Here is a 12,045-nt window from a genome sequence, read left to right as displayed (position 1 = left end):
TTACATTGGAATGAAATTTTATAGCCCATTGCAAAGTGTACGATATTCATGAACACTGGGCTGGGAGGACTAAGATACAGTTCATAATCACACATTGTGTTCAAAGCTGACAGATCTGTGCTGTCCAATTTTATGCCCTTAATCAGGAAACAACACACAGCACTGTTTGTGTGCAATATTTCAGAGATAGGTAGAAGGAAGACTGTGCTCTATCAGCAGGCCACCTCTTGCCTCTTGATTTGTAGGATTCTTTTAACAAATATTGGAAAAGTTTGATCTTGGTCTGATCCCTACCACAGCATCTTACATTCTTAAACAAGGGTGTGTGCTCTTGATTACTGAGCCAGATCAGTTAACTGTTAAGAAATCCAGAGTATGAACTGTTTTGTTTAAATTTAATTTCTTACATTTATGTCCCATCTTTCTTCTGCCATGGAACTCCATGCATTGTGCATATGGCTGCCAAGAGTCACCCATCTAAGCACTGAGCAGACCCAGACCTGCTTAGCTTCAGTAAGGTGGTGACCTCATATATCTTCAGGCTGTAATCTAGGTATATTGCTTTGTAAAGCTAATATGCGAAATTGGATCGAAATGATTCTAGCCATAGAAATAAAAAGTAAATTAAACAAAACTAAATTCAACCCGTTGCCTCCACCCACTTAAAGATGCAAGAAAACTGTTGAAATGAAGCTTCATATACCAGCTGTGAGTTGTTAATAATAATTTAGTACATACAGTCAGCAAACAGGTGGATAAGCTCTGCTATACAGTGGTACCTCGGTTTTTGAACGTAATCTGTTCTGGAAGACTGTTTGAGTTCCGAAACTTTCGAAAACCGAGGCGCAAAGGGCGGTCTGCAAATTTAATAGAGAAAAATAACATATACACTCAGCAGAAGCCGTTTGACTTCCAAGGCGTGTTCGAAAATGGAAGCATTTACTTCTGGGTTTACGGTGTTCGAAACCCAAACGTTCATCAATGGAGACGTTTGGAAACCGAGGTGCTACTGTATTGTGACCATTTGTGCAGTTCTCTGTAATCTTACACCCTTTGCTACACTCAGATAAAGAATCATACAGTAAATAAAATAAATGGTATTTTGTGAGACAGTTCACTGGAGGTGAAAAGGTTCTTCTGCTGAGTGATGATGAAGGGAGGGAGGGAGACACCCAACACTTACTGGAGCAAGCTGTGAGGCAGTGTCAGGATAGTGTGGTGTGTGCTGAAGAAGCAGCATATAGGAGGAGCTGTCCCCTGTCCACCACTTCTCTCCTTATAACTGTCCTCACCAACCATCTTCCCGCCAACTGGTTCCAAACTCATGCTTCTGCCACAAACAGAACGTCTGTGATCTTACCAATTGTTTGTAGAAAAGCCATTTGTTCAGCTTTCGGAGAACGTACAGTGGCATCTGCTGTTCTCTCTCTTCCTTTGATGCTGCTAGCCAAACCTTTATTTTTCTGAATTAAACTGGCTTTCTTTTCTCCTCCCCGCTCCCCCACCAGAACATAGACCCTGAACCACAACACTTATCTCTCACAACGCTCTTTGGAAAGCAGGAAAAGTCTAACGTATACCAAGATACCTCAGAGCAGTCACAAAAACTTCACCAAGAAAACTTTCCTCTGAGGCAAGGGGTTGTGCGCTCTCTGTCCTATGAGGAACCTGGAAGACACTCGCCCACAGCAGAGAAGCAGCTTTGCCCGGCCATTCAGAAACTGATGGTGCGTGGAGCAGAGCTTCACCCAGTCTCCGAACTCCCTGAGAACCGGATGTGTGAGAACGGCAGCGTCCCTTCGGTAGGGGAGGTTTTCACGGGACTCTTCCAGCCTGTGGCTTCTCATGGCATTCGGACATCTCATCCAGTCCAAGATGCCCTCAGCACACGCAGCCTGCTGCAACAGCTCCAAAGCCAGTCAGGACAAATGACAAAAATGGAGCCCAGCAATGCAGGACCAACGAGTTCTGCTGCATCAGTCTTCACCAGGGCTCCTGCTGTCTCCTCAGGAGCCCAGGTAAAGAATGTGACACAGCCTCATCTCATGTATTTCAATGGCTCTCTCCCAGGTCAGACTTTGGGGCCTCCAGCCCATGGTAAAGAACAATCCAAACTTCCCGGACAGTCCCTTCCTCTCTCTGGGAACCAATCTGGAAACTCTGGAGTAATTTCACCACAAGAGTTATTAAAGAAACTTCAGATAGTGCAACAGGAGCAGCAGTTGCATGTATCCAGTCGGCCAACCTTGGCAGCCAAGTTTCCCGTGGTTACTCAGAGCAGCACCACCCTAAAACCTCTGGATTCCTGGATGGACAAAGCTTCAAACACAGAAAAGCAGCCTCCTCTTTTTCAGGTAAACCAGCAATAGATTTGATAGATCCTAGAGTCCGAGAACCTTGGATCAACAGGCTGCTTGTTCTTCTACTTTCAACATTTAAAAACCAAAAGTACACCTCTCAGTTCCAGCATTAGGGAACTGTAGGCTAGTTCCTGGTCCATAGTAGTGGTGTCCAAACACTGCTCCTTAGTTCATTTTAACAACCCTTTGGGCTTAGCTTGAGTTTTTGCAAGCATGTAGATTTGAAAAATCCCAAGTGGGTTTTTGTGTGCAGCTTCCATTCACCAGCAAATGTCCCAACAAATCAATAACCTTTTACCTTTATGGGTGAACCTCATGTCAAGTCATCCCCAGATTCAAAAGTTTTTGAAGTGCGGCATGCCTTTTCAAGGGGGGCAAGTGGACATTTTGTACCTGAATGTCCTCTGCATTGTTAACCATAGCCAGTACAGTCATACCTTGGTTTTTGAGCAGTTTAGTTCTCGAACGGTTTGGCTCCCAAACACCACAAAGTGACTGTTCTGGTTTGCGATCTATTTTTGGATGCTGAATGTCCAAGAAGGCTTCCGTGGCTTGATTGGCTGCAGGAGCTTCCTGCAGCCAATCAGAAGCCACACTTTGGTTTTTGAATGTTTTGGAAGTCGAACGGACTTCTGGAACGGATTCCATTTGACTTCCAAGGTACAACTGTAATGGCTTTTCAGAGCTGTAATGAAGGACTGCTGGTCCACTCAGTTTCTTGGATGGCTTATTTGAGACAGTGTGCTTTATATGCATGAAGGCAGAGGTATTGCTTGCTTTTGCCTCTGAGAACTTGTCTCTTATTGCAGAAACTGAAAGTTAACATCCAGCAAGTATTTGTGTGCACAGGAGGTCTGATAGGTATATGAAGATGCCATGCGCACAAGAGTTTCCCCATTCATTTCCAAAAGGAGTAGCTCTGCATAATGCATACCATTGCAAGCATGGCGCTGCTCCTGTGCATTTGTGAGAGCCCTGTGTGTTCACTGGAGATACTTCTGAATATTGTTAGAGTCATTTCAGACATTGGCGAATAGGGTAATATATGGGGTAGAGGGTGAGCCTCATTCTTGGGATATGTGCTTACCACCATGTATAGGAAGTAACACATGAACTAGGTGCAAACATGCAGGAATGGATAAATAATTCACTCAGTTTCTGCAATCTTTTCGCTTCCAAACTATGATGGAAGAAAAGCAGAAATTGGACAAATTGCACATAGATATTGGGTCACAGGTAATTTCCATCATTGCATCAGTGCTACCTGGGACTCCACCCAACTGCATGTTAGCTATTTCTCCTTATGCCAACATTTGAGTGAAGCCTAATGGCAAAGGGTGGTAAGGAGGAATACAGCTGGGATGGGCAACTAGGCTAAAGATCCCTTGCCTGCACATCCACTGATACTACTGATCCCAAGTGAATCTAGGTTTCCATAGCTGTGTCCCTATGGAATATAGTTTTGCTTTCCCATTGACCTTCAGCACTTGACTTCTTGATTTGTTTATAAAGGGTTTTTCAGATATACTAGCATATTTTGCTGTTGTCAAGCTGCATCCAAGAAAAGGCATTTCTAAATTATAATACAAATCACTCCCACCACTTCCAAAGTTAAATGATCCCTTTAATAATCCTTGGAAATCCCTCACTTGGGCAAATGGGATCTGTGCAGCTGTGGGGGCTTGGCTTTTGGCTGCTGCTTTTGTTGTGCAGTCTGCCATTTCCTCCAGCCTCTCCTCCATAGACTGCAGCCAAGCACACTATTAAATAAAACTGGAAATTGAGCTTATTGTTAGGCTCTATAATTTGAACTAATAGAAAGTGTGAAAGTGCAGGAGGTGTCAAAACAAGAAAAGTTGGAATTTGATGATTCATTGACCCTGTGTCTGAGGATGATGCTTACGATATTTGGACTAAAATGAAATGGAAAAACAACCATTTGGGATAGAATTTGATAATGGCTTCATGATGTGATACTTTAATCAGCTTGCTGATGTTATGCTGAATGTGGACAGCAAAGTCTATCCATAGGAAGAGAATGTTTTATTGCACAGTATTGTGATGGAACTGAGAGATTGTCTGTGCATTGCAGGGGAGGTACTTTCTGGGCTGGGTTGCCCAGGGTTGGAAAACAGGTTTTATTTCCACCAATACAGTATCCCATAGTGCAGCTCTTAATGTTTTCTTACAGATGTCGATAGGGGCCATTCACTTACACTGGAGAAAATAAAGCAATATCCTCAGGAAACTACTTGGGGGAGGCTAAACTTGCCCCCAGTGACACCAGTTTATTGGGGAAAGAAAGCACGTCTTGCCAACTGCAGCAAATTTAATTGGCTCTATAGTATAATGGGTATAACTAAGTTCTGAGCCTGTGGCTGTCTCCATAGGCCTTGCTCAGGTCTTTATTTTGTGGTTGTGTTAAGGGTTTGAGATTTAAAAACGGGTGTCAAACACAAATGGACCAGGAGTTCAGATTTCCCAGGGGCTCACATTTTCATTGAAAGGCCATCAGTTTTGATGGAGACAGCAGCAGGAACAGAGATTAATTTTTAAAATTACCCCGGACAGCCAATTTCATTATGCCATCCTTTCACAACATATGTCAGCAGATTTCTTCACTGGCATGAACACTAGCCCCAGTTGCTAGTTCTCTTGTCCCAGGCCTAAGTGCTCCCTTGAAGCTTGAAACCCACTGGTTTTTAAAGCTTTTTCCTGTGTGCCGCTGCTTGCCAGCCATAACGTTTTCACATGCAAAGACAGCTTTCCTCAGCCGCTAACCTAACTGCCAGCTTGCATTGTGGTTGCCATGTTTCCTGGGTGCCATTTCTTAGGATGCCATTTTCCAGGTCTTCTTATATAGCTTATATGTTAGGTTTTGTCTCTTTGCCACATTCTACTATAGAACTATAAAAGTACAGAAGCTTTGTCCGGGTTCAAGTGCCCATAAAAAGCTGCTTAATGAAGGCTACAGCTACAGTGGTAGAAAGGGCTGCTGCTGGTATGCTGAGCCAATAGCAAGCAAGCTCAAACTTCAGAGAAGTTTGGCCTAAAAGTTCTAAGTGAGGAAGTTCTTGCTCCAGACTTTGGCAGTATCACCTGTGTCTATTCTACAGAAATATTTAAGTTTGTAAAGACTTCCGGATGAGCATTGCTGCTAATCTGTACTATAGCGTATTGCTGCCAGCTGAAGATTTATTCGTCACGATAACTAAGGACAGACATTTCAGTCAAATAGTGTTGGCGCAGTCACACATGCAGATGCTCAGGCAAAGTGAATCAAAGCAGAACCTGACAATAAACGCACCCAAAAGTCTGTTCCCTAGAATTGCTTTTTGGCATTTCATCTGCTCCCACTGTCTTTCAAGTGGACCAAGTTTTATAGGGTCTGCTGGGTGCAGCTTGCCACCTAGACAACATCTTGAATATTGGTGGTGGGACTGAACAAATGTGCATTTAAAGGACTCGCCATAAGTTCCTTCAGTAACTGGAATCTGCAGTTTGTACTTCCTCAGCAGTGGAGTCGACATATTATTGGTCTCATTTTGATTTGGCTTGTGATGCATCTCCATCTGGCTTCAAAGCTGTAATCTGCAGTATAAGGTTCAGTGGAGGGGAAATACTTGTTACGAAAGCAATTAGGAAAAGCAGAACACAGTGGTACTTGAATCAACTCAAAGAAAACACAAGCTTGATCAAGTCTGAGCTGCTCAAAGAGCATACCTAGGCAGTCCGTTTCAACTATGCACATAGAAAATGGTTTTTCACAAAAAAAGGTTGATAGGAAGGCTTTCCCAAAGCTGCATTAATTGTAAAGAGGTAAGAGGTGCAACCAAAATAAGAGGAAAGGACAGAAAATTGGAGGAAGATCTTGAAAGTAGGTGGTTTAAAGGTAGAATTCCTGCTTGTGGCATGCTCTGATAAAAAACCAGTTTAGAGTCAGACAGCAGGACTGTGGTTTGGACCCAAAGAACCATTGGAGTTTTGTCTGTGCAATGGGGCTTTCCTCCCTTTTCTTGTTGCAGCCACTTATGCCCAGTGACTCCTGTGGGTCAGGGAAGTCAAACAACACCTCCACTTGTGGGGAAAAAGAGTGCTTTCCATGGAGACAAGGGGTCCTTTTAATCAAAACCTATGGCTGTATTCAAATGTGACCTTCCCAATTACCGATAAATATGGTTTGTTGGAGTAGAAATAAGGATGGGCTGAAGCACACCTTCTTCCTATCATGCCCAGCTGCAGATATCTCCTTATTTGTAAGAATATAAGAAAAGCCCTATTTGGTCCAGCATCCTGTTCCTCACAGTGGTCAATCAAATTCCTGTGGGAAGCATATCACAGATTTGAGCCTGGTCTACAACGAGTACTTAAACCACATTTTCCTGCATCGGACATCATAGGAAAGCCCATTTAACAAACAAGGAAGTCTCCTTTGCTGGGGAAGGCTGTCTAATTTTTTGGGGAACAGGCACATTACTTCTGCATCTGGGTTATGCATGTATGCTATTTCCAGTTTCTTTAAAATTATTACCTGCCTCCAGCCCAAGTTGTTATAATAAAGTGTTTCATTCCATGTCTGTTAGTCTCTTCAAGCATAATTAATGCCTAGGCCTTGAAGGAATTCCCTAAAAATAACATTCTGAAATATCTGCCTTGGGGCAGAGAAAGAGAGGCTTATCCAGCTATTTAAGCTGCATACAAGTATTACTTTCCTTTAAAAGCATGGCCATTGTCAACAGAAGCCTGCAAATCTGCTATACACGGGTGTGGGATTACACTTCTCCTTAGAGACTGCAGCCTTAGACCTTGCTGACCATGGTAATGTGGAGCAATATGCAATCTGCTCTTCAAAACAGGCTGCTTGTTCATAATGTATGGGGCTGCCAAAATGTATAACTACAGGTGATATATAGCTCTCCCAACCATTAGATAAAATGAATTAATGGTTTCTAATTAATCACCCTGCTTAGCAAAGACGAGATTCAGCAACTGGATCGTCAGTGTACCGTCTCTTCCTGTCTGCCAGCATCTATTTAATTTAGCTTTAATGTTGGAATCTTGAACTCAAGCAACTGAACGCATTAGTGCAGCAGCCTTTCACCGATTTGTAGCGCAGGCCCTGCTTAAATCCTCACTTGGCTTTACATGAGCAGATAATGTCTTGTATAAACAAATAAAAACCTCATGGAATCATTAGAAGAGAAACATCAGGATAGGGAGGGTGAATCTAAGTACAAATTTGAATTATAGGGCTGGTTCCATGCTGTTTTTATTGTAATTATTGGTATGTTTTAAACAGATTTCATATATGTTAATAATTTTAATTCTATCAATGTTTCATTGTGTTTTGATGATTGAATTTTTTGTTTTGTGCAGTTCCTGTTTTTAACTGTAAGCTGCCTTGAATACCATCAGGGGGGGGGGGCAGAGTATGTGTATACAAATAAATAAGGGGTCTTTTTTTCAGGCAGAACCTGACAAGCCTCCTAACTTAAAGGGCTGACCTCCACCCAAAGAATTAGATTTCAGATCTGCATGGGAAATTTTGCCACATACATACATACCCCAAGCATAGCTTTTTGGCCATTTAGGGCTGGCAGGTCATACCACTGCTGTGACAACAGAAGCCACAACTGGCATAATTTTTCTGTCAGGCTGCAGCAGCAACCCAGTTCTGACACTTGGTTCTGCAACACTGAATCTATTTTGGCCCTTCTGGTTGAGAAACTGTTCAGGCTTTTCTGAATTCTAGCTGCCCACCCTCTTACATCTAACATATGTTAGATTAAGTCTCCAAGAAGCAGCCTTTCTCCATTCGGGTGGTTTCTTTGGCTCTGGGTCCATTCCCTTGGCACCATCTCACTATCTTCACAAAGGTTCTCTGGACTGCAAGAGCCACCTCAACTCTCTGCTTGGTGGCACATCAAACCGGAAGTGACCCTATTCTTTTTCTGCCTTGCTAGGATGACTGCCAACTCCAGCAGGGTTGAGTTCACCTTCCAGAAAGGCAGTAAGCTGCTTGCCAGATAGTTTTTTAAGGCAACCTCAGATTCCTTTGTATAGCTGTGGTTGACATGTAATTCAATGTGATGTCCTTGTGTGTGATGAGCAGGTCATCTCGCCGCAGCGAATTCCTGCTACTGTAGCTCCTTCACTACTGATGTCCCCAATGGTGTTCAGTCAGTCTGCCCCAGCACCGCCAAAGCCAAGTGAAGGTGGATGGCTGCCCATCGTGAACCAAGAAGCTGTTTCTAGTTCCACCAACAGCCTGTCTGTGCAGAACCCAGAAGCAGCTGTTACAAACAGCAGCTCACTGACAAAGCTACAACTACAGGAAACGTTACTACATCTGATCCAGGTAAAGCGTCCATTACATTTCTCATCTGTCCTTGTCCTCTCTTAAAAACTATTTGCATCTGTCACCCTAGGAGATGAGAGCGAGCGGAGAGTTGGAATGAATTGTCACCAGTAAGCATACAGCACTGTTGTGTAGATAATCCTCAACTGAGTGTTTTGTTGTGTTTTTTTACACAGGTTACTTCTCCATTTTGCTAAGTTGGCTGATGGTCCAGTTTGGTTATTATGAAAGTAAGACTTACCATATTGTAAGTCTACAATTAGGCACCTGTGTGCCGTGGGGAAAAAATAGCCCCCGGTTTGCAGCTGTCTTATCAGTAGCTAGAGCCCAGACCATTGACAGCAGCTCTAGTTTCTCACAAGGTCTGAAACATGTTAGATGCAACAAATCTTCCTATGCACTGCAGTCAATTGGGAGTTGCTGATCTGTGCCCAAATGTTGTTAATTCTGACAGCCAGCAGTGGGGATCCTGCTTAGAGCTACCGCTGACTGTAGCAGTAGTTTTATCCTGCCTTTGCTCCAAGTTGCTTAGAACAACATTTTAGCCTCAGCAAAAACCCAGGAGAATAATTAGGATGACAGTGGTTGGCATGCTCACGATCGCTCAGTGGGCTTCATAGGATCTAAATTTGCATTTCTCAGTGCATTAATGAACACAATGGTTCAAAAAAATGTGGAGTTTTAATTTCTCTGTGGTTTTAAAATTCATATTATTAACAAAGTATATGCCTTTCCCCCTTCAGAATGACGACAACTTCCTAAACATCATCTATGACGCGTACCTTGTCAGCGTGAGAAAAGCAGCACTGAAAAAACCCATGTGAAACTTCATTTTTTTAAAAATTAAAATGCATCTCATATCCTGAACTTGACTTTTTAAAATAACTGTCAAACAAAACAAGGGGTTTTGGGCTTTCTGCATAGCTTTAAATGATGCTCGCTGGCAAGTCTGTGCTCTGCTGAGGAATGAGTGGGTGGGAACGGATAGTGCCTTCCAGAGGGTAGGGTGATGTCACAGTATGACAACAGACTTAAGATACCTTTATAGTGTTTTTCTTATGTAGGCTGGATACCAGCATGTATAAAGATTTATATTTTCTCTTCAATTTTTGTGTTTTTTAAAAGAAGAATATGAGAGTTTAGTTGCCTAGGTACTTTGCTGGAATCATTAGTTACCATAGGTGGAAGTTACTACTCTACATTGTTTACAAAGGATGGTACTTGCTGGCGGCCACCAGGTGGCAGGCTTGGACTATAGTAGTAAACTTTGAAGCTATTGTGAAAGCTGTTGCCAGAGAAAGCAGATAGCTTTTCAAAGAGCTAAAAATAACATTGTGGTCATCATTGCCAGTGATTTGGACATCCATCCCTCTACTGTCTCTGTTCACACAATCTGTATGTTGGTTTTTTGTTTTGTTTTTAAACCTGTTTGATGGCAAAGAAGTGAATGCGTATGCCGTGGACATCCATACCACCTCCAGTTCTACTGACCCCCCCCCCCCCAAAAAAAAAGAAAAACCACAACAGAGGCTGTCATTATTCTTTGGAAGGAATGTTACTTGCCCGCAGGAGACTGGTTTCTCATGTTACAATTTCCCCCTACATGCCAGAGTTGTGTGAAAAAGATAACGCAGGAAGGGTCTGCAACCAAGAGTCAGCCGCTGCAAAACGACTTGTCTATGCCAAGAATTTGATAGGATTCTGCATGCCATTTCCTTTCTTGTTCCCTGCAACACACCCCAAGTTCTCTGCATGCAGACTACTATGTAGGAAAGAGGCGGTTTTCCTCTTTTTAAAAAAACAAAAAACAAAACCTCATTTTGTAAGCAAATATTTTTCTATTTTGTGACCAGAACATTCATAGCAAGGAGTAGATGATTACATTATAACTCTTTATAGAGTCTTTTCTTTCTGGCTGTTTTTCCCCTTTGATGTAGATATAGGCCTTCATTAGACTGTGATAACTTCTGTGTGCTTTTCTCCGGGATGACTGCATTACTTTTAAGCATTTTGTTAAAACTAGCAATGTGAATGAATGAATAGTTTCATTTCCACTGTGTTGTTCAATCAGAAGATGGACAGTAGTTTCAATTACCCATTTGTAAAGAAAATAAAATGTATTTACACAGATTATGTGTTGGATTCATCTTATTATCACAGAGGCTAAAAGATTCTGGAATTGAAAACCTTACGGTTTTATGGTTTTTAAGTTTGAATCTAACTTTCCTCAAAAATGCGTTAGATTTTAAGTACAGCACAATGCACAAGATATTCCGTAATTTAGTGCAAGGCACTAGAATTGCATGAAAAGGTGAGGTGAAGTGTGGCCTTTTTAGTTTAGATCTGTCAGATAGGATTATGCACCTCCTTTTGTCATGTAAGACCATTGGCATCACAACAGGCTTCAGGCATAAGGGGCAAGAAAGGGAGAAAAAGCAGAATAGTTTGAGGCAGCAGGAGACCTTTGGATGGCTGAGGGTGGAGGAGCTGGCAGAGTGCAACGTCCTAGGCATTTTGGGGGGTTACAAAAGTGGAGAGGTAATGAAGCAAGACTCTGAAGGACATTGATACAGCATGAGATTTTTAATCTCAGGGTTATGGGTTCAAGCCGCACATTGGACCAAATATTTCTGCATTGCAGGATGTTGGACTAAACCAACGCTATGATTCTATGAAGGCTGGGTCTTGGGTGATTTGGCCAGAGTAATTTTGAATATGATGGGGATGATACCTTACAAAGAGGTGTAATGCCAGTATTTGTCAGCGGAAGGAACTAAGGGGTGTTTTGATCCAGCCAGAAGCTGCTTCTGAGGTACTGGGACCTGCTAGAGCAAAGCCAGAAAGTCGAGTGACCTGCAGGCTCCCATAATATCCCACTCTATATATATATATATATATATAGCTTGCTGAATCTCTTCCATTCTTCAGCTAACTTCTCAAGCCAGTGGAGTCACACCATGCACTATAAAACCTTTCCTTCCAAGTTAACACCTCCACCTGAGCAACTTGCTGCACTGAGTTGCAAAGCAGATTGCCTTGCTTACAGCCCGTCTTCTGCCCATTTAACCCTTGTCTGTTTCTCTTGGAATTGGACCCCATCTTTAGTCTTGGGCCCAACACATCTCTACGCTTGCCAAGGAAGTTGGTTGTCAGGTTTTCAAAACTGGGAAGTCTGGTGGCATGAAATTAATCTAATTTCAGATGACGGGATTTTGCTGCTTGGGTTGACAGGCATGATCTGGGAAAGTTTATTTGCTTAATGTCTTGGTTCTCACATTTAGTATCCGTTGCATTTCCTGTGAGGCTGTGTATGCATTAAACTATGAG

The 12,045-nt window shown here is 42.5% G+C and overlaps 1 protein-coding gene across 5 annotated transcripts in view; it reads left to right on the top strand.

Annotated features, from left to right (window-relative positions):
- DCP1B (decapping mRNA 1B) overlaps window positions 1-10,848 on the top strand; it is a 36,770-nt gene extending 25,922 nt beyond the window's left edge. For all 5 annotated transcript variants that reach the window (XM_028747540.2, XM_028747542.2, XM_028747543.2 and 2 more), the window contains 3 exons: window positions 1,509-2,354; window positions 8,473-8,718; window positions 9,462-10,848. In XM_028747540.2, coding sequence (XP_028603373.2) covers window positions 1,509-2,354; window positions 8,473-8,718; window positions 9,462-9,542 — 1,173 coding nt within the window. In that variant the 3' untranslated portion in view covers window positions 9,543-10,848. The remainder of the gene's footprint in view (window positions 1-1,508; window positions 2,355-8,472; window positions 8,719-9,461) is intronic.
- Window positions 10,849-12,045: the final 1,197 nt, after the last annotated feature.

Source organism: Podarcis muralis, chromosome 10, assembly GCF_964188315.1.
Source record: "Podarcis muralis chromosome 10, rPodMur119.hap1.1, whole genome shotgun sequence".
NCBI lineage: Eukaryota > Metazoa > Chordata > Lepidosauria > Squamata > Lacertidae > Podarcis > Podarcis muralis.
The sequence above is the reverse complement of the archived record's forward strand: the minus strand, read 5'-3'. Positions and strand labels throughout refer to the sequence as shown.